At 39.1% G+C, this 22,012-nt stretch overlaps 3 protein-coding genes across 3 annotated transcripts; 1 reads left to right on the top strand and 2 right to left on the bottom strand.

Moving 5' to 3' along the window:
- Positions 1-968: 968 nt before the first annotated feature.
- LOC140931356 (14-3-3 protein beta/alpha-1-like) lies at positions 969-2,247 on the top strand. Its single transcript, XM_073381154.1, has one exon. The coding sequence runs from the start codon at positions 1,070-1,072 to the stop codon at positions 1,817-1,819; it is 750 nt and encodes a 249-aa protein (XP_073237255.1). The 5' UTR covers positions 969-1,069; the 3' UTR covers positions 1,820-2,247.
- Positions 2,248-5,871: 3,624 nt separating this feature from the next.
- LOC140931355 (DNA polymerase iota-like) lies at positions 5,872-12,510 on the bottom strand. Its single transcript, XM_073381153.1, has 3 exons — positions 11,916-12,510; positions 8,236-8,467; positions 5,872-6,982 (listed from the first exon to the last, which is right to left on the bottom strand). The coding sequence occupies exons 1-3, from the start codon at positions 12,360-12,362 to the stop codon at positions 5,997-5,999; spliced, it is 1,665 nt and encodes a 554-aa protein (XP_073237254.1). The 5' UTR covers positions 12,363-12,510; the 3' UTR covers positions 5,872-5,996.
- A 3,312-nt stretch (positions 12,511-15,822) lies between these two features.
- LOC140931361 (large ribosomal subunit protein eL27-like) lies at positions 15,823-21,043 on the bottom strand. The gene is made up of 4 exons (XM_073381163.1): positions 21,002-21,043; positions 20,493-20,757; positions 17,068-17,178; positions 15,823-15,912 (listed from the first exon to the last, which is right to left on the bottom strand). Exons 2-4 carry the CDS (start codon positions 20,741-20,743, stop codon positions 15,864-15,866), a joined length of 411 nt encoding a protein of 136 aa, XP_073237264.1. The 5' UTR covers positions 20,744-20,757; positions 21,002-21,043; the 3' UTR covers positions 15,823-15,863.
- Between the last annotated feature and the right edge of the window lie 969 nt (positions 21,044-22,012).

The following is a 22,012-nucleotide window of genomic DNA, read 5'->3' as shown; positions in this document are numbered from 1 at the left end:
CATGACCCCTCCTTTTTCTGAGTCTCAAAAAGTTGTGACCCTCCCTCTGTTTCCATCCCCTCCCCCCCTGCTAATTTCTGACAAGACCACGGCTTGGTACCTAACACTTTTGGGAACGCGGGGATGGGAATCGCTCGACATGTCAGCAATATGGTAATGATTCTTTGAACAACAATCAGGAATTTGGCTCCGATAGGTCAAAGTGGTCCCAAACATTCCCAAAAATATGCCACTTGCACTAATTGGTCACGTGATCAATGCTTTCTTTAATTAAACAATCAGTTGAAATCTAGGCTGCGTGCAGACGATAACTAAACTCTGATTCAACGGAGTTAACCAGAGTTTAATTTCGTCTGCGCGCAGGCTAGTTGAAATCTTGCTGAAGCCAAAGATTGACAGAGTACAAAAAAATTATCTTACACCCGAAATTTGAGAGGAAACACATTTAAGGGAAATATTTTATGGCACTTTGATTTTTCAACAAAGTAGTATGATTTGTATTGGCCGCCATGTTGGAGGGCATACTCTTGCCCTCCAACATGGCGGCCAAAACTACTTCCTGCTTGTATCTTGTTAAATATTTGCTAGTTACGCTCAAATGTGCTATAAACGTAACTACATCATCTTTTCAACATTTTCCCTGAAGTTTAAGTGCAAAATTTGTGTTCAGAAAGAGGTACTGTAAAAATCAGATTTTGGTCACGTGACCAGCTACGAACTTACTCATTTTAAGAAAAATGGTGCGGGTTTGAAAAACCAAATCACTATTATTTTGTTTAAGATGTGACCCACTAATCGAATTTCGAAGGAAAAATCATATAACTTTCATTTTCTTAAAACGATGTCACTTGACATCTTAGTGCAAACTATTGCCGTTCCATGTTGGAATGCGTCGCGCCCTGGTTGAATAATTTCCCGGTTCATGAATACCCCGGATGTTTCTCATAGATATGATTGGTAGATTGCTCACGTGTACACCACTCTGGAGTTCGAGAAGGCAGCTCCTGTCTGTGGCGTCCATATTAAATTCGAAGTTGTAGGTAGTATTAAAGGCGTCTTTATCGCGAAGATGAAAACAAGAGAAGAACTTGTACTCGAAGCGAAATTAGCTGAACAAGCTGAGCGTTATGATGACATGGTAAAATCGATGAAATCTGTCGTAGAAAATGCAGAAGGGGACCTTAGTGATGAAGAGAGGAATTTGCTGTCCGTTGCTTACAAGAACGTGGTTGGAGCGAGAAGATCTGCCTGGCGAATTGTAAGCAGTCTCGAACAAAAGACAGAAGACTCGTCCAAAAAGGACTTGACAAAAAGTTACCGTAAAAAAGTCGAAGAAGAACTCGACGAACAGTGCAAAGAAGTCTTGGAGTTGATCGATAATCATCTTCTGAGCAAGATGACAGATAGTGGCGACGCAAAGCAACGTGAAGCCAAAGTATTCTATTTAAAAATGAAAGGCGATTACTATCGCTACTTAGTGGAGATAGAAATTGCCGACGACGAGGCACGAAAAGAAAACGTTGACAAATCAAGTGCAGCATATAAAGAGGCAGTAGAAGAAGCGAAAGATTTGAGCACAACGCATCCGATTCGTTTAGGCTTGGCGCTTAATTACTCCGTTTTCTACTACGAGATCATGAATGATGCGAAAAAGGCCTGCGAAACTGCGAAAAAGGCTTTTGATGACGCCATTGCTGAATTAGATGGAATAAAGGAAGAGTCGTACAAGGATAGCACTTTGATCATGCAACTTCTTCGTGACAATCTAACGCTTTGGACTAGCGAAACAGATCCAGATGACGAGGCAACTGAAGATTGAGCCTTTCACTGAAGTTAGCGCAATTGCCCAAGTTTCTGTGCCTTCTAGTGACTCTAAATAGTCTTCGTTTGAAAATACGGACCATAAGATGTAAACTCTTATTATCCGCATTCAACGTAGCTTTTGGCTGTGGTCGTTATACATTGTAGGATTCTCATAGTACACGACTAACTTTGTACATTTACATAGTTCTTTGATGATGTGTTTACATTGGAATCTGTCGAACTTCTCTTAAAGAAGTTGAAATATGCGGTGATGGAAATAGAATTACTAGTGTTCCTTTCTTGTATTTAAATTAAAAGTAATTGGATAGGAAAAGAAACGTGTATAATTGTATTGCTCGAATGTTAAGTGTTCAACGATTTCCTAGTGTACAAGATCTCTAAATCTTGCTGCGTTTGAAATTAAAATTGTTTACACCCACAAAACTCAGAGAGGTTATCATTATTATTTTTTTCAGTTTTGTTATTCAAACGACTACGACAAGGCGTAAGAGAAACCGCCAACCTCAGTTTCCGCGTACACGTGTAATCAAATGTTTCGTAATTGGAAAGGATTGCGAAATATGTGTGATTTTGCCGCGCTTCAAAATGACTGACCTTATCTTGGTCAAATGTCTATATATTTTTAAGGGGAATTGTAGTTGAATTTCCTAAGATCGACTCCCAATTTCGCCCTTCGTATTTCTTGTTGGCCAGGTGTCGAGAGTGAATAAATTATTCTGAAAAAGGGCAATTACAATTTCCTTCTTTTCATTAAAATATCGTGCTGGATTTGGACAATTGAACAATCAAATGGAAACCATACAAGAGATGACCTGGAGATTGCAGATATAAAGAATACAACTGATTGAAAGAACTATAAATCTGAATATATTGTCCTTAGTGTTACGTGTGATGTTGTAAGCATCTGTAATCCTGTTGTTTACATTCTAGACAAGATTTAATTTTGCCATGCTAAAGGTCAAAAATCAAAGTATAAATTTGTTGCCTTGCCTCAGCCAAATGTGCCTTATATTCAAAATTTGGTCCGAAAATGATCCCTAAGTGGAAACCCATCGTAAAAGAGTATGTTGGGTATCCAAATTATTGGAAGTGTGTGCTTCTCAGGGTCCTAAATACATGACAAACAAAAATTGACGCCCTTTTCAAGGCCTAACCTGAAAAATGACTCGTGATTCAAAAGCTAAAAATTAAAAGGCAAGAACTCAAATTCTATCTTTCACTCTATGGGATTTCTCAGTTGTAATGATTTGTTTCTAGTGTAGCTGAGCATTTATGCACTTGAATTTTAGCTGATACAATGTAGGTCACCAATCTAAGGATCAAACGGCAAACAATTGATACCAACAAGGGCCAAAAAATGCCAGGGAAAACCACTATAAGTTTTTCTAGTCAGTGACAAACAAACAAAATATATCTGATTGTCTTTTCCTTTTATTACATTCCACCATGTTAAGCTACGTTTGGATTTCAAGTCAGAAACCTTGCGAGTGTGAAAAGCGCTGGAATGGCCCCCTGGGGTTTGCAAATGCCTGACCTAGTGGGGTTTTACAAAATTCGCTAACGCCCCATTCCCGGGGCTGACAAGGCACACAAATCATGGCCGGCAGTGTGTGTGTGTGTGTGGGGAAGGGGGCACAAAGTACAGCTGGAATTGACTGATGCACTATGTGGGATCATGAAGACTATAGAGTCTACCCTCTCTTGGAGTCTATCACCTCTCTTGCATCCATGATGTGAAGTATAACAACTCCCTCACTAAAATGAAGGAGTGATGAAACAAGGTCCTAGGTGACTCCTGATCTAACATCCACTTCTTCCTTTTATTTACAAGTATACACAAAACAAATTGAGAGGAGAATCTAGCCATTTATCAAAAGTCACTTGGGGAAAGTCTACGTAGAAACGAGGATGTTAAGAAATTGGACCATTAAAGGGGCTGCAGTGCCCCAGAAGGCTAATTCATTTTGTTTATAGTGCAAATTACACATCTTTGTTTACTATGGAACTTGAGAAATTTCTTATGAATGACAAAAGCATAGCTTCCTGCCTCCCACGCATTAAAACAAAAATTACAAACAACAAAAACAAACTTTGAAACTTAAGGCTGAAATACCACAGTTGCAATCTGTTTCAATCTTTTTCCAGTTAAATGCCCCCTTTTGTGTTAGTTTTGTTATTTATGTTACAGGTCAAAATCATATTCAGGTTTGAGTTTTCTAACCTAGGTTGATTCTCGATTTCCTTTCTCTCCCAGCACTAATTCATGAATAATTAGGTCTAGGAGACAAAGGAAAGCGAGAACCAAGTGAACCTAGGTTACAAAATTTTAACCTGAATTCAATTTTGAACTGTAACATTTTTTTAACCGACTCGGTGTGGTGGCAGTTCCGACTATTTGAATTTTTACAAATTTTGTGACCGCTCCTTTCAGCTGAATATTCTAAACAATATTATTCAATTTCTCTGTAAAAATCGAGAATTGAGGAAGGTGATGTTCTCTGAGGACACAGGCCTAGATCACTTATAAACAATATAGTACAGTTGAAACTCTCCTTGTGACCACTCTCATGAGTGACCAGCTCTAGTTACGGCCACCTTCATTAAACCCCGTTTGAACTGTGACTTAAACTTTGTAATAAAAAGCTCTTGTAAGCTGTCGCTCCTGTAAGCGACCATGACAACCTTTTTTTTGCCATACGTATCAAATTTCATGACCATTCTTGACTTTTTCATCAGCCGCTGAAAAGACTGGCCTTGTCGAGAGGTTATTTTGGCAGTTGGGGACACGCTTTAGTGGCTGTTACTGTTGTAGAGAGGTTTAAATAAGAGTCAATGTATGGACTGTCTGCCGAGACAAAATAAAGTGGCCATTGTAGAGAGGTGGCGGTTATTGGAGGTTCAACTGTAACTTCTTTTGCTTTTTTTTTCCTTTATGAATTATTAATGAGCTTTTTAAGCTCTTGTAATGTATCGGTCAAATTGAAGCTTCAACATGCCCCCCCCGGGCAACCCCCCGGGCATTTGACTTTTTTGAAAATTATTGTTCAAATTCCCCCCTACCCGGGCCAAAATGCCGTTCAAATGCCACACACTGGGGTCCATTCAGGTGATCAAATGCCCCAACCCCGGGGTCATTTCACAGGCACAAAAATGACAGAAGGACTGCGGAAACGCCTTCAGTTGTCGAACAAAATCTCTATAAATATAACAAAAACTGAGAAACACTGTTAGTGTGTTTACTACGAACAAAAGTCTCGTGCAAAGCGGCAGAAATCGCTGCTACTAGGTCACTGAATGCTCAGCTTTTCTTCGTCATGCAACATACAAAGCGTTCTATGAAAAAGATCCCACCTATTGAGATTACTACATCAAGACCATTTCACTAACATGCATCATCGCTCACCTTATTAATTAACCTACTTGCAGTAGGTCAAAGTAGTTGACCTGAGCTTTTTATTTTATTTTATTTTATGTTGTTGTATTGAATTGCCGGTATAGGTATTGTATTTCATTGTAAACACAACAATAGAATACATTCAAACATACAAAGCTCGAATCCAATATTAAAAATTTTAAAATTTAAATACTTCAAATACACCACAAAGCTTGTTTAAGCCCCTTCCTAGTAACCAATTGGCCACAAAGGCACAATCTTTTCCACGAAAATCCTCTAACACCAAGAGAGAATGATCATTCTCTCGTCTAACACCGCGTCCCCCATAGCTTGCCACACCAAAGATTTTACATGAAATCGAGGGTGCAGTTCAAATTCCCCACCCCTAAAGCATGGGGATCAAATTCCCCACCCCCTGGAAGACTCTGATAATCAAATTCCCTCCTCCCCGGGATGGCAAAGGTGTCAAATGCCCGGGGATATGCCCGGGGGGGGCATGTTGAAGCTTCGATTTGACCGATACATAAGTGACCACCCTTTATTGTTTTACCATGCGGTTGCTTACCAGAGCTCATTCTCAGAAGCGATCAGCTCTAGTTCTGACCATTTTTTTGCATTTCTGAGGTGGTTGCTATGAGAGCTTCGACTGTAAAATATCCAGAACATTGGATAGGTGATTTTACCAAAGAACCTGAAATGAAGCTGAAAATTTAAAAAAATTACAGACGTTTAAAATGTAACTGTGATTCAACAGTTTTCTGTTTGTTCACTTGAACCCCTAGTTTGCCTGTGTTTTAGGAAAATACTTTTGAATTCCAGAATACTTTTTTGCCTTAGGTGTTACTTTATTAGTATTTAAGACCACTCCAGTAGTTTGTTGTTTCCAGTGTTGCTGCAACTCCCTCTGTACTTCACTTGGAAGCTCAGCAAAAACTGAGGGATCTATTCCCTTGGGACAGTCCACACCCGCAGGGTCTTCATTATCTTGGGATTTCTGTGAACTTACCAGTGTGTTTGAACAGCAAGGTAGTTTATGGTCCTCTCTATCAAAGGAATCACTTTGGCTTGAGTTGTCTTCATCTTCAAGAAATTTAGAAGACTTTGCCTTTGCTCTATTTCTAATAAATGCTGTTGGATTATAATTTTTAAAATCATTTGTTGGGTTGCTGTTAGCAGAGGATGTTGAACCTTGGTGTTGGGAGGCTGACTTCTGAAAGAATCTAGAAATGTCCTGGGACTGCACATTTAAAGATTTTTGGAAGTTTGTCAGTGTTATTCCCAGCAAAGTCAAGTGAAATGGTTTTTTTACATCAACCACCTTACTAAACAAATGCAGGCAGGTAGACAGGAGATCTTCTTTTGCCTTTTCCTTGTCAGCAAAAGAAAAAGGATGTGGAAGTCTACACTGACGACTTTCTCTCTTATGAGAGTTGTCTGTTTGTCTTCGCACAGTGACTTTTACAGTGTCAGGCACATTACCATCACTTGAAATTCTTGGAAGCAATCCTTCAATGAGGTTACTAATTCGCTTCCTTGCATCTTCAACAGAAGAACATTTCTTGAAAGAATCCTCATCAGTAATTGACTTGAACTCACCAGAAGGTATGACCTTGCTGTCATCAATACCATGGCATAGCTTAGTCATCAACATAGCCTGGGGCTTCCCAAATTCTTGCTCCAAAACTTGGTTAGGACAAGAGAGTAAATCCTTTACTGACAAAACATTTATTGTTCGCAGTTTTTTGGCCATTGCATGTCCAATACCTGATAGAGTTAAAAATAAGATCACCACAGTTATTGAGATAAACTGTCATAGTATACAGGTAGTTCTTCCTTATAAATGAAGGGAAACAGTGCAGAATTATTACTTTTTGGAAAAAATTGTTGGTACCACAAATGTGGACCGCTCATCACCAACCTTTATACCCTTTTAATTAAGGGTTCCAATCAAAAAGACACCCTGATCAAGACGCCTAAGTGAAACGGTGTAACTGGTTTGATGTTTATGTTTGTTGATTATTTTTGCCTTTTTAACTTATAAATGAAGGGAAAAGAAACATTAAATTCCATGTAATATACACATTTTGAAGAAAAAAAAATCTAAAAAGGCAAGGAAGTCTCAAGAAGCCATGAAGGCCTATAGGTGGGACTTCCTCTTTACATTAGATTTAGTTGTTACTATATTATTAAATATATACTTATATAAATAAAGAACACCATATAACAAAGTAATTTACAAATGTATAGAAAATATTAAAAGAAAGTTAATTATCTAATGATAATTTTAGTAATAAATAATAATTACAAACAATTTATTGATATTCTGTAAATTAATTAAATATGATTTAAGTAAATGTTTAAAGATTCTCATGTTATTTGATTTCAAACTTGAGAACCTGAAAATCATATCCTGTTCAGGGACACATAACTGCTTAGGCCAAATAAGCGAGTGCCCCCATCCCTGCAGGAGCTCCAAACCTGAAAGGCCATACTTTATGCCTTAGTGGTGGGAATTGGCCAATATTTCATAATTGATCATATAGAGATAATCATATTGACCCACCCTTAATAATTGGAAAATTTATTTAAAAGAATTCCATCATTTTATTTTTCACCTTTGAGCTGTTTTTAAGAAGTTCAACACAAAAAACATTGGAATTCCACTTATTTTTCACGTTCGTGCTGTGTTTAAAAAAACAAAATAAATCAAATGAACAAACAAAATGCATCAGAAAATGGAGTAGATTCCACCCTGCTTGCCATAGAGTTCTAGTAGCTCAGTGGTCAGAGTGTCTGATCTAGAACTCATAGGATTGTGAGTTTGATTCTTGCCTGGAGCTCAGAATTTTTTTTTGTGTTTTGGGGTGATAATTAAAAACTCTATTAACTCTTTAGCTATATTATTGCCTTTCCCTCAATGAAGTAGGTAGTGTCAGCAAAATGGGAGAAATGTCATTGACGGCAAAGTTTGTCAATAAATTTTGTCACTATTATTGTAGCAAAAAAGTAAAACTCACCAGGAATCTCTCTGGCATTAAGACGTGACAAGAAGTTCTCAGCATCTTCAGGAAGAAGGGTTGTCTGCATGTTGGGTTTCTTCCATCCACCAACAAGCTTGGCAAGGAGTTTATTGTAGGAAACTCCAGCACAGCAAGTTAGACCTGTCTCACAAAGAATTGCCTGCCTGACTTCAGTGGCGATGCTAGACCCAATCTTTAGCCTTTCATAGCAGCCACAGGGACAAGGTTTCTGCAAGAATTAAATTAGGCTGGTTCAGACGCCAAACTTTTCATGAGCCGAACCTTATTTGAATTAAGGCCGACCCAAATTATTTAGACCGGCTGAACTGATTCAGATGCCAATCTTAATTCCAGCCGAACTAAATTCAAAAGGAGAAAAATGCTCATTTTGGTCAAACTGCCTACAAAATATGTTATAATAATTTATGCATTAGGTTCAGTACATGGAAAGTTCGGCGACTGAATCAAAACCGTTCCAAAGTTGTTCCAAATACGAAATTCACGGCCGGACTAGGCTAAAAGAACCGCTGAGCCGTTCCAAATTGAAACAGGCGTTCCTAACTGATTCAGACGCCGAACTTTTCATGTACTCAATTCAATGTATTAGATTCGGCTCACGGAAAGTTCTGCGTCTGAACCAGGCCTCAGACCCTTCCACGGTTTATTTTCAACTTTTGACACTCGCCAGTTGGGGAAAATCCATCAACAACACTGGAAACAGTGCCCCTGGGTCTCCATGGATACCCTAACTGGTGCTCACATTACAAATTAAAGTAAATTTCTGATTCTAATAAAAATAAATAAGGTTCTCATTCAAACAATAAGGAAAACTACTACAGTGAAACCTCTATTAAGCAGACCCCCAATTAAGCCGACACCCTCTACTAAACGGACACTAAGCTGGTCCCAAAAGTAACGTCTTATATTTCCCTTAATTTATAATGAACTCCTTTTCAGAGGATGCCTCTATTAAGCAGACGTGGACACTAAAATAAATTGTATTTGGCTCATTTCTATTGTTAAAAACCTCTAATAAGGGACGGTTCATTATTTATGGGAATGACCGGGTCGGGAAAAAACCGAACAGGCTTTGAAAATTTTTCTTGCCGGGGCGACGGGCTTTGTGTTTTTTTCTTGAACTTGGGCTTTAGAAAAAATCAACATAAACTAAAACTGTGGTAGAAACGCGGCAGTCGTTTGATGAGAACAACACATGGAAACTGTATTCGTCGTTGAAAATTCACCCGGTAAATTGTTGTACTTTCATATCAAATAAATATTGCTACAATATTTTTGGTAATGCAGGGATATACCCGCAAGAAAAAGCTCGCGCTTTGCGATCGAACACTCGAGAATTTTGACAGGCCACGGAATGACACAAATGTACTTTGTGAGCTGCTCTTTTATAGTTGTTTATATTCATAGCAATAAAAGGGGGTGGTAGGGCTACACGACTTTTACCTCATGCCAAAATGCTATTTATTCCAATAAAATTGTTTTTATCTGCTGGGTAGATTATGCTCTGGAAGGTTCTGCATTTTTACTGAGCAAATGTGATTTTAGCCGCATGTTTCACACTGAGAGGTCATGACATACATATCGATTGACTGTAGTTATTGTTTTCTGGTCGGCAGGATTTGCCCTCTGATGCAAGCAAATTTTCTTTGACCTCTTTTGAAGCGTAAAGCTTTTTTATTAAGGCTGAATGAGGGTTGCAATTTTCTCCAACGTGCCTTCTGGATCTGAATAACTGAGCGATTTTCTTTAGTCCGTGAGTGTAATGTATTTCTGCAATGCTGTATCACGCTGGGCCCAGCTCGTCCGTTTTCTTTGCAGAATGTTAAATTCTCACGGATAGTGACTTACAGATCCAAAATTATAAGAGTGAACTGCAGCTAAAACTGAAGCTACATAAACTTACTATGGAGAACTGAATTGTGACTCAGTAAACTCCAGCTTAGTGTTTTTCTAAAGATAGTGTGAGTCTTTTGACTGGAGCGTGGTAATAGCTTTGAATAAGCTTAACAGTCTTTAAACTGTTTTGTTATTGCCACAGTTTGTGATCAGGCAAGACCATGGTTTCGGTTCTCCACACGGACCTCATCAGTTGCCGGGTTGGCTTTGTGCTTAGTTGCTTTTGCAAGAGCAACTTTAGTTGTACTTTGTTGTGGCGAGAACGGTACAGCCGTTCTGTCCATTGAGCTTTGAACTTGAACATAAATACCCAGGTGGCGGATCGAAGTTCTTGTTTTCCTATTGGCTTCTGAACGTAACCAATTACGGAGTGTGTATTTCAATCCTCTTCTGCTTCAAGCTAGAGGTGTGTTTTCTTGGATAGCATTTCGTGATAATTTAAGCACTTTCTTTTATGGAAGAGTTCAAGGACTCTTGTAAATAGGTGCGCACAGAGTTTCCGTACACTCCCTCTAAAAACTGGAGTGGATACGTTCCTTGTTAGGTGCGCATTGTTGAACTTTCTACTCTGTGCTTGGTTCTTATTAGTACCTGTGCCCATGTCTTATCTAATAAGACGTGTCTTAGCTAAGCCCCGTCTTATTTTAGACGAAATGTGCCGTTTATACGGAAAGTTCGAGTCTTATTTACGTCTTATTTTTCCTCGTATAAATGGCCCTAATGAATGATTTTCACAAGGTATTCACTTCAATTTGAACGGGCTTTGAAAAATTTGACCCCAAATACTGAACGGGCTACGAAAAAACAAAATGCCATTTGGGCGGGCTTTAGAAAGAAAGAGGAAAGCTATTATTTTTTTCCCAACCCGGTCATCCTGGTAAATAATGAACCGTCCCTAAGCAGACACCGGACTGAATTGACAACAGTAGTATTAGATTATACTAAATACGTAAATACGTACCATAGTTGATTAATAAAGATAAATCAATACATTTAGCTGTCAATAAACTGTGGATTACACCGATATCTGGCTGTATGATTGTCATCCGCGATCAAAGTTCACCTAAAAGTCTTTCACAAAGTATAGCACAGCTCCCTTAGCTTCTCTAACAACATGGAACTTTATCACAGTACAGAGTAACCGTTGAGTGTTAATTGTTAACCAACATTGCGCCCAATTTTTACAAACATCTATTAAGCGGACACCCTCTATTAAGCGGACACTTGGGAAGGTCCCGAAGGTGTCCTCTTATAGAGGTTTCACTGTAGAAGGCAATAACTATAAACTCTTGCTCTATTCTGGCTTCACCTGGGAGATTTCATGGATCATGTGTCTTATAGGGGTTGTCAACCAATGTATCGGCCGACATCTCAGTCGACCGTCGATTGACATGTTGGTTGCTGTATTGGTCAAGTGTCAATCAAGTCTCTGAAGAGTCTCGCCCTCTATGGTCTATCAATCGATTGATCTGTCGCTAGGCTGTTGTTTTTCCCCCAAGGGATCACCGCCATATCACTAACACTTGGTTGATGTTAAGGCCGATACCCCAGTGGACATTTGTCAAGTTAGTAGATATATCACCCCATTCTCGTGCGACTCTCAACCAACATTTGACCAATAGAATGATCGATACGTTGACCAACAGACAACTGAGATGTTGGTTGATACATCGCCCCTAAGCCTATATATCGACCGACTCCCCAACACTCAACTGATATGTTGACCGACAGTCGATCTGATTTCATCACCTCTCAAAAATTACCTTTGCATCACTGGCATCAGTATTCATGCTGTATATCAACCCTGAAAAGTTTCTTTCTTCACAAGGACTGTTTTGCAGCCGTATGGCCACAAGCTCGGTGACATCCAAAAAATTCTCATCCATTCCTAACCTTTCAACTTGAGGGGTGAATTCCCGAGTCAAAAGAGAATGTACCCTTAAGGAAAATTCCCTGTAAACTGTTAGGTCTTCACCGTTCACCAACACTAGGTCTGGGCAAGTCTTTTTGGCATCGCTGATGTAGGATAGCTTCGTAACACCGAATTTCCTTGCAACGTAATTACAAGTTACGACGATGTGTTTCTGCTGAATTCCCAAGGGTATATTTCGGAGGTCTGGGTTACGAATCATTTCTACTTGCGCGTAAAAACAGTCGATGTCCACGTGGATTATAGTTCTACTGTGTCCAAGGCAGGGATCTGTCTGCATCGAAGGGTTAATTCCTGAGCTTAGATTTGGCTGATTTGATTTTGACACCGGAGCGTCAAGCCTTCGTTTCTTTGCAACGGAACTTTTCAAGCTGCTCGGAGATGGAAGGGAACCAAGCCACTCCTCTTCGTCCGATAATTCTTCCTCTTCCTCTTCCTCTAAGCCGTAAGATGATCGAAATTCTTTCAAGCCTCTTTTGGCTTCCATTTTTTCTCTTTTCTTTTAGTTTAGAAATCAAGACAACCATCAAAACAGAACAGGACGAAAAGTACGATGAAGACTTCCCGCGCGTTTGATTTGGTAACCAAGCCTTTTCGACCCCCTCAGCCCAGGACAAAAAAGTTAATGCTATTATACTACTACAGGAGAAACTTCTGCAATTTGATTGGCTTAGAGCAGTGGTATTTCAGCCTAATTTGAAGTACCTACATGTGAAAATTACAAACCTTTTGCGGGTAGTAGTATAAACAAATAATAGCAGGATTTGAACGTGATATTTGGCATAAATACCACGAGTGATATTTCAAAATTGTCTCAAATTTCACTCGCCTAACGGCTCGTGAAATTACGTATAACAATTTTGAAATATCACTCGTGGTATTTATGCCAAATATCACTACAAATCATGCTATTACCTATACAAAGACTGAAATACATAAGCTTACATACCCTGCCTGTTTAGGACAACACCCTCAACTTTATTACCCTGTTAAGGACAAAAACGACAAACTGAGTACCGTCTTTTTTTAAAGTCATTTATTGGCAATTGCAATTGAGAGAATTCACATTACAGTCATGGCTTTTGTATAAAACAAATCAACTCAATCGTGCAGGCATTACCTAACAGTGACCTAACCTTGTTTGCAATTGTTACAGACTTGCATGAAATTATATACCTCGAATATACCCTTTTTAGGACAGACTCGCGCAAACTTATATATCCTGTTTAGGACAGAGAGGACAAAAACCATACCCTGTCCAGCGGCACATCCCCGCATAGAGGGAGTACCCCCGTCCCCCCGGGCTCAGCGGGCTTATCTCTCTTAATTTTATAGTGTTTCATAACATTATTTTCCCTTTCACAGACAGATACTATAACTCATGAGGCCAGATTTTCAATGGTTCCTGGAGCTCACTGCAATGCGCCATGAATATCACAAAACCCAAACGCCGGGTTTTGTGGGGAAATTGACGACTTTGATCACCCCATGTCCCACCTCCAAGGATGGATGGTTACCTTTATTGGCCTAAACTGATAGGCGCCGCAAAATAGGGTACAGATTTGGGGGCTTTGAGTCAGAAACATGGTATACAATCTCACTACCTATAGTTTGAACAGGATAAATTTCTGGACTTAGGTTATATGTTACCGGATAGCCGTTTCAGTGCTGGAACGAACTGACCATACCAGATTGGGCTTCCGTTGGCGCGATTTCTGTAACGGAGCGAAGCTGCGTCGCAACGATCTCTGAAGCGGAGAGTCAAATATCGGATAAGTGTTCATACCCCTGATAACGGATAGCTTTTCGTGTGAACCTAGCCTTAGCCTGGGTAACAGGCGCTGGTTATTATTTTCATACAGGACGCGCGAGGGGAACACGCGAAGTGGGGTGGGGGCCTCCTCTCCTTTTCAACCTTCGCGCGCGCGCGTCCTCCACATTTCCTCCAACCTAGTTTTCAGTATAGTGGTGCAATGCTCTGGAACAATATTTCTTACGAGGCAAAAACAGCACGCCACGATCGCTTTCCGAATTTAAAAGCCAACTTCAGCTGGATCGCTCTGATTCCTTTATTTGTATGCGTCCAAGAAACATTTGGAGCTTTTTAAGAATACATTTATGTAAAAAGACTCAGTTTTCATAATGTAACTCCTTTCCATTTCCATTATTTACATTTTTTTGTCTTATTCTCTTCCATTTACTAGTTTTTCCTCTATCAAGTTATATAGCTTTCCTCTTATCGACTTTGTAACATTAGATACATGTTTTTATCTAGTAATCAATAAAGATTATATTTATTATTTGTCTGTGTAAATATTTTAAAACTTATATTATTCTCTAAAAACTCCAACCTACTTATGTTGTAAAATTAGCTGTATTGTGTAAATTTTTACGCAATAATATTAATCATTCTCTAAAATTTTGTAACACTTGCATTCCGATAGTGAACACCATATTGCCTCTCTTTTTGTGATGCGTTTACCTACTCCCTACCTGGAAATCAGCTTTTGTTGTGTGTGACTAGGGTAGTTAAATAATTTTGTTCTTGTTGTTTGTTGTTGTACCTTCACCCTTTTAACACCTGCTACGCGGGCCATTCTGGACCGGAACCATTCTGTAAATCTTGGAGATGTGCAATTTACATGCACGGTGTGATGTGTTAATGACTAAAAACCTCTTTTACTCCAAATCTTAAACAAAGTGTTATACCGTAAATGATCTAATTGACTCCTAGCCCCGCTCAACGCCTCTTGCCCAATTGACGGCCCCCTACGATGTTAATTTTGTATTGGTCCTCTCTAAAAAAACGCGCCTTGTCTAATAGGGTGACCGCCGGTCGTTTCGCCAACGAGTCTTTTTACCTACATCCTGTTCGCTTACGTCTTAAGTTGTTTTGCGTACGGGTTAGGTCGTCTCGCAAACGTGTTTAACTCCTGGTTTACCGACATCGGGTGTGATCAACATATGAGAGCAGACAAGACAACAAAGTAGTTAGAAGCGATGAACCAAAAGGAAAAATTGCTCCAGCATACTTGGAAATAGCAGAAAGGAGCAAAATCATTCAATTTATTCAGTTTCTTGGTTGTTTATTGCCCGGGTTATCGAGAGTTTGTGCTTTGTATCTTGTTAGATGTCAAGTTAAGAAGGGATAGGCTTACGATAAAAACATTCTGAACGAGGATTCTGACATCGAAGTTGAGATTTGAAAGAAACGATACATGGATCTCAAGATGCAACAAGGGACGGACTGGATATTCTGGTCACCGGAAGCATATTCGTTTTGTTGAGCTTAATAAATGCCTTCTACCCATTAAAAGTCCGCTACCGGGCAACAGAAATTAAATAAATGCCCTGGCTGGGCAGTATTTGGGCCGGGAAGGTATAATGTATCCACAGGCAATTTTACACTTCCCAGCTTTTTATGTAGTGAATAGAAACCTGCGATGGACATCAAAAATTACCCAGAGAAACAAAGCCTGCCCTGGTTCTGAAACATGCTCTTGCGCAGCTTCAGCATTCTCCAATCAAAACCATTTCGCTACCTATACAAGTTAGAGAAACATGGGTTTCAATAAAAAGGAAGTAAAAACACTTACAACTGCAATTTTTACAACCTAATAAATTATTGTTGTGCAGGTAATGGTACATTTTGGTAGCACTGTAAAATTCAAAGTGCTATATTTCAGTCACCAAGTGTTAACCTACGCCAGAGAATTGTAAAAAGAATGAAAACAAAGATCCATTTGAAATTAAGCTTTATTATTTTGTACAAGGTTGCCTTTTAGAACCTCAACTTCTGGAAAAACCACTTGTTCTTGCCTGACTTGTATCTGAAAATAAATACAAAACAGTTTTAAATTTTAACAAGTAGGTGAATAACGAAAGTGGGTGCAAACAGTGAACAAATGTTCCCAAGTTGTGACCAGCAACAACCATAAATCCTCTATTAAGCCCTCTCTAAGATAAGCCCCCCCTCCCCTCCCCTCCCCCTCATTAGTCTTCACTAATAAATGATAGACTGTATTAATTAATCATGACTGTAAACCTTTATTTGGACTGATCCAGGATGGTTTATTCATGTGTTGGAAGTTAAGATTTGTTTTTGATCCTCGGTTGCATGACCTCTAACTTATTGCAGTTGAGCTTTTCCACTTTGCATTCTAGTTCTTTACGGAGAACTGATACCATTGTCTTCGCTAAATTAATTAAGCCCCCCCCCTCTCAAATAAACCCCCGATCTCTATTAACCCCCTTTCCCCCTCAAATGTGTTTGAAATAAATAAGTCCAGGGGAAGGAGGGGAGGGGGGTGGGGAGGTGAATAAAGGATTTACAGTTTGAGTTGATACCTCGTGTGATACAGCCACCTTTCACTTAATGTACACCTCTATAAGACAAACACCTCTGTAAAACGGACACCTAGAGTTTGTCCCTGCCTTTCTTTACTCCCTCTATTTGACTTTCTATAAGATAGACATCTCTCAAAGATGGACACTTAGTTCCCTTCCCAAAGGTGTCCCATCTTATATTTATATTTATCTTATACATGTATGTATATTTATGTAGAAAATTATCTGTGTAGTCTGCCTTGCCATGATTAGCTCTTTGCTACATGCAAGCCAGCGTAATAATCTATTTAAAGGTTTAAGCATAACATTCACATCAGGTGAGTTGGTGAGCTCTAAATCAAACTCTGGGCCTGTTTTTGCTTAATATTGGGTTCTTCAAATACAGTTTTCACTTTATTTCTAGCAGGCCCTTAGAAACCATGTTAGATAATTATGACGAAAGGGCAATTCAAAGTTTTCACTCATTAACTGAATGAAATCTCCCGTGACAAGTAAAATATGCAATAATTGAAAGTGTTCCATTCAGTTTCATTTTAAACTAACTATAATACACTGTCATGTCAAAAAAAGGTAAATAAAATTACAACCATGGATAAAAATGAATCAGAACATGTACATAGAAGCTGCAAGGAAATTACCTTTCTTCAAGCTTCATTTTAGCTTCCCTTTTGGCTTTTCGCTTCAAGGCTGGATCTCTGAAGACATCTTTGTTAATGACTTGTTTGTCAAGATTAACATCCACAGAGTATCTAAAATGTTAACATGAATCATGACATAGTTTATCAACTGTTCACATACATTTTACTGGTTGGTACCTATGTTCTGTTTCCTTGATACCAGCTTTAATGTTTTGCAGCCATGTTTTTTCGCTAAATGGGACTGATTTTTTGCAAATGGCAAATTCTTTAACCTGTACAGAATTTACCTGTCCTGAGTTGTATTTACCATTTGCCCAAACCTTGATCTGACTAGTTTGCTCGTGTGCCGGTCAATGGTAAACAACCATTTCTTTCAATTTTCTCTCATTCATGTGTAAATATATGCATAAATAATGAGAACACACAAAAAAGACATTTCCTAAGATCATCACATGATCTACACTAGGAAAACAAAACATACAACCTAAAGGGGAATATTGAGTTAATAAGGTAAATAGACTTCTTTGGGCCATGAACTGAAACTAAATCACAGCTGAGGCTCATAAGGGGAATCTTTTCACACAAATAATTGTCAATATGTTTGACTTTATTAACATCTAGTGCAGGCTTGCTCCAGTTCAATACCACTAACGTAATATAATATGGTGGTAACTCAGTATAACCAAACCCTATATAACAAAGACCCTGCTGTAATGAACAATATATTTTCCACCAATAATAATTTTTATTCTAGTAAGATGTACAGTATAGGGTATGATCTGATGTGGCCCGAGAAAACAGCCAACATTTTGCAATATCACCACTAGTTTCCCCACAAAATGATAGGCTGATTTAGCAACAGAACGGGAATGTCAGTTGATGACGGCGTGCGCAAATCAAGCTACTGACTTGACCAAAGGCAGAGCAGCAAATAGAGCGCCAGAAGTCATATTTAGTTCTTTCTTAGCCTGCATAGCAAGCGTTTCCATTTTGTTTGGGAGCAAAGAAAGACCGAGGAATGGGATTCTTGGTTTTGGCCGCACGAGAAATGAAACAAGAGCCAAAAAATGAAAGTGGGGGGAGGGGGAGGGGAAGGAAGGAAACGATTGCAGACAAACCTCTCAATTTTGAAAACCTGCATTCGCCAGCCAACACAGCGCCTGATTGGCTCAGCTAGTCGAACAATGTTGACATGTGTCGATCAAAGGTGTGTTTCATACTGAGAGAACGGTATGGTACGTGACACGTATATTAATTTTCAGTGGTTGTTGTTTATTCTGGTCGGCAAGATTGCCCTCCAATGCAAGAGTATTTTCTTTGACCTCTTTTGAAACCTAAGGTTCTTCTTGCGACTAAATAAAGGTCTCAGGTCGTTTAATTTATTCTAAGTGCCTCCTGGATCTGAATAACTAAAAGCGATTTTCTTTTCTCCGCGAATGCGATGGTTTCCTGCAATGTGGCAGGCCGGGCCCAGCTCGTTAGTGTTTTTTGTGAGGGATGTTGAATTCTCTCAGATGGTGATTGTTAGACTGTTCTGTTAGACGAATTAAAAAAGACAAATGTCCAAAGCCCGTATTGATCATTCGGATTCATTGATATTCAACATAAATGCCATCCACGAATTACAAAATAAAAAATATACATATTTTGGGTTCACATACGCGTCCTCTGAAGTTCATTTCCGCTCCACTGAAAGCCAAACATTTTATTCGTCAATTATGACAGCTGATGACAGCATCAAATGTCGGTGCGCGAACTCAAGCATGACAGGCCAAGTGGGCGGTCTTCAAAATCCCAGGGTTTGTCTGCAAGCGTTTCCTTCCTTTCTTCCCCACCCCCTCCCTGCTCTTTCACTCACACCATTTTTCGCATGGTCTTTGACTCTCGTTCCTAGTCTTTGCTCCTAAACCGCATGGAAACGCTTGCTACGAAGGCTAGTTCTTTCTGCACGCTTTCCTGTCGTCAAATGACGTTCCCATCCTGTTGCTAAATCAGCCTGATGTCTGAGGAACGACTGCAGGAATTTCATACTGATGATGTGTTACTTCCAAGATATGGGTAGTGCTTTTGATTGGTTGAAGCAAGTTTGCTTTGCAGAATGATCATTGAGAATAGCACTACCAAGATCTAGGTAGTGAGACACCATCAGTATGAAATTTCTGCAGTAGTTCCTCAGACATTATTTTGAAGGGAAGCCAGTGATGGTGTTGCAGAATGTTGGCCATTTTCTCAGGTTAGATCTGATATAGCAAAACCCCATTTAATATAACAAACATATTTCACCAGGTCCAAAGTACTTTGATATACTTCAGTTCTATTGTATTTAAGAGGCAAAAATGCTGACATTTTTAGTACAGGCCCTTGACTCTGATGAAGGGCTAGTACTGATGATGTCAGCTTTTAAAACTGTCAAAGCCTGACATATTTTAAAAGTGAAGCAGGCAGTTGGTTAGAATAGAGCAACCAACTGTAAGATTTGAAAGAATCTTTCTTTAATTACTTTAGGTTAGGAAATAAAGTAGCCTACTTCTCTGGGCAAGGAAGCCAATGCTTTTTGATGGTGATTGGTTCTTTACGAAACTACTGCATGTATGATTGCTTTTTCTGCCTGATTTAAAAACACTAAGAATGTAGTCTGCTATGCACTCTATAAGAAGAGTCCATGTTTTTGTATTTTATACTGTCTTGCAAAAAGTAGCCTCTGCCAACAATGGTCCTGTTTTCTATAACACATACACAAGTTTCACTATGACAAATAATACTAAGTTTTCCTTTATGCATCTTCTCAGTGTGATAGATCAATTTCTTCTGACATGAATGAGTGTCTCAGAAAATGGAAAAGCTTTTCAGCTGCTTGAAACGTATAGCGCCACAGCATATCAATAAAATAACGCTGTCTTTTAAGGATGAAAAACAATGGGATACAGCCACATTTTATTTGTGATAGGTCACTAAAAATGTTTGTATCTTTACGTCCCTTAAGTCTGTGCACTGGGCAATAGTACAGGTGCAACAAGACATTGAGCTGATACAACTCCCAGACCAGTCTAGGTCTAGGACTAGATAGAAACCAGTTGTTTTTAATTTATTTGACCACATTTGTGGACTAGCGAGTTACGAGTAGAGGCTACTTTCCACATCCTACTAAGTAATGCTAAGTGGTCTCTGCTTGCAGAGCACATGTATCTACAAACTCAAAAGTACAGAAAACACCCATGAAGCCATGGGTTTTGTCTGAACTTTTATGCAATAATGTTGCTGCACAACACTTTCTGTTTAACATCAGCTGCAAATTAGGCTTGAATACAACACAAAGGAAATCAATACTTGTTACTGTTAGGAGAAGGAGAAAGTGTAGAATTATTTCTCGTCTTGTGAAACATCGACCGTAACAACTTGCTTTAAAAATGAAGTACGAAAAATACCTGGTGGGCATGAGATGATTGTAGTTGTACACTTTAACGAAGGGCTTTATTCTGGATCTTTTGGCCGTCTTCTTCTTGCCCATTTTCTTCGTCACTTTAAGTGGATAGCGAGAAATTCCAGCGACAAGAGCATGACCGAATGGCTTGTCTGCGGTACCATCGTCGTAATTCTTCACTATCACTGCTTTTTTGCCTGCATAACGCCCGCTTAAAACCAACACAACCTTGCCAGACTTGATGAATTTCCCCATGTCTATGGAGGAATCTGTAATAAATTCGTTTTGAAAGTAATCAGATCAGTTACAAGAAAATACACCAATATGAGATGGGCCGCAGGGACAAAATGTTCGACTTTGGTATAAATCGTCCAATGCAGACAGTTTTTCTTTTTATTTTAGCACTTATGAATACTTGAAAACTTGCTTCTCTCTTAAAGCCCGTAGGTTTGTAAAGAAGCTTTATTCTCGAGCCGATGGAAGTGGATTTTTGAAGAACATCAGAACACTCACCAGCAAAGATGGCGACAAAAAGAGAGAGAGAGTGTGCGAAAAAACCGCTGACACAAAAAACCGATGGGCGCGCAAAACGCACAGGACAACCAGGCAAAAAAATCACTCGTTAGGGCCAAAGGCCAAGCTCTCGTTAATATACTTATAGTTCACTCAAACAAAGTATAAAATCGTGTAATGCTAAAAGGCGACAGCAAGGAGAACGGCAAAAAATCAATAGGTCTAATTAGTAAAAACAAAACAACTTTTTGGCGTGGAGCACACTCTTTTGTACATTTCTTTGCCATTGTTTTACAAGACTACAACGTGACACTTACAGTTACATGTTTTATGGAGGAAATGTCGTATGTGTTACTGTCTGTGTGTTTTTTCACTGCCGCTTATTTTGTTACTTCTTCCTCAAGCTCAAATACAAGTTTTTCGATAGTAATTGACACATTGCGTCGAACGTCTCATGTTTAGTTTCAATTTTTGTGAATAATTGCAACTTCAGTATTACCTTAATACGGCTTATTTATATCACTCGAGAGGTGCAATTTGTTTTAAAGATAACAGCAGGAGCCCATAACCGGTTATGGGCTCCTGATAATAGTCTTTCTTATCAAAGTAGGGTAGTATTGTCACTTGACCCTAGCTCCTTACATTTCATTGTAAATTTAAAGTGAGGGAATTCTCTTTCAGAGAGTTGTCCCTTTCGATAAGTATTACGGTATGTATCTCTTGGGTGGCGAGGTGGTTTGGTGGCACAAAAAATGCCCTAACAAACAAAAGTAAAGTCAGTGGAGTGAAATAATTGTGGTTAAAAAAAAGGGTTTGGCTAATGATGGTTTATGGAGAAAACAATACTACATCCTGGTCAAAACGTTTGGGACACTTAGTCATTACACATGATCTGTGCATTTTCCAATAACCCCCTTCCCCCCCCCCCCCCCCCCGGACAGTGTGTGATGGTACAGGCCAAAAACTACAGAAAAATCTTTTAAAGTGTACGAAATTCAACTTTTTTTCCGG

The sequence above is a fragment of the Porites lutea genome, chromosome 3 (assembly GCF_958299795.1).
Source record: "Porites lutea chromosome 3, jaPorLute2.1, whole genome shotgun sequence".
NCBI lineage: Eukaryota > Metazoa > Cnidaria > Anthozoa > Scleractinia > Poritidae > Porites > Porites lutea.
The sequence above is the reverse complement of the archived record's forward strand: the minus strand, read 5'-3'. Positions and strand labels throughout refer to the sequence as shown.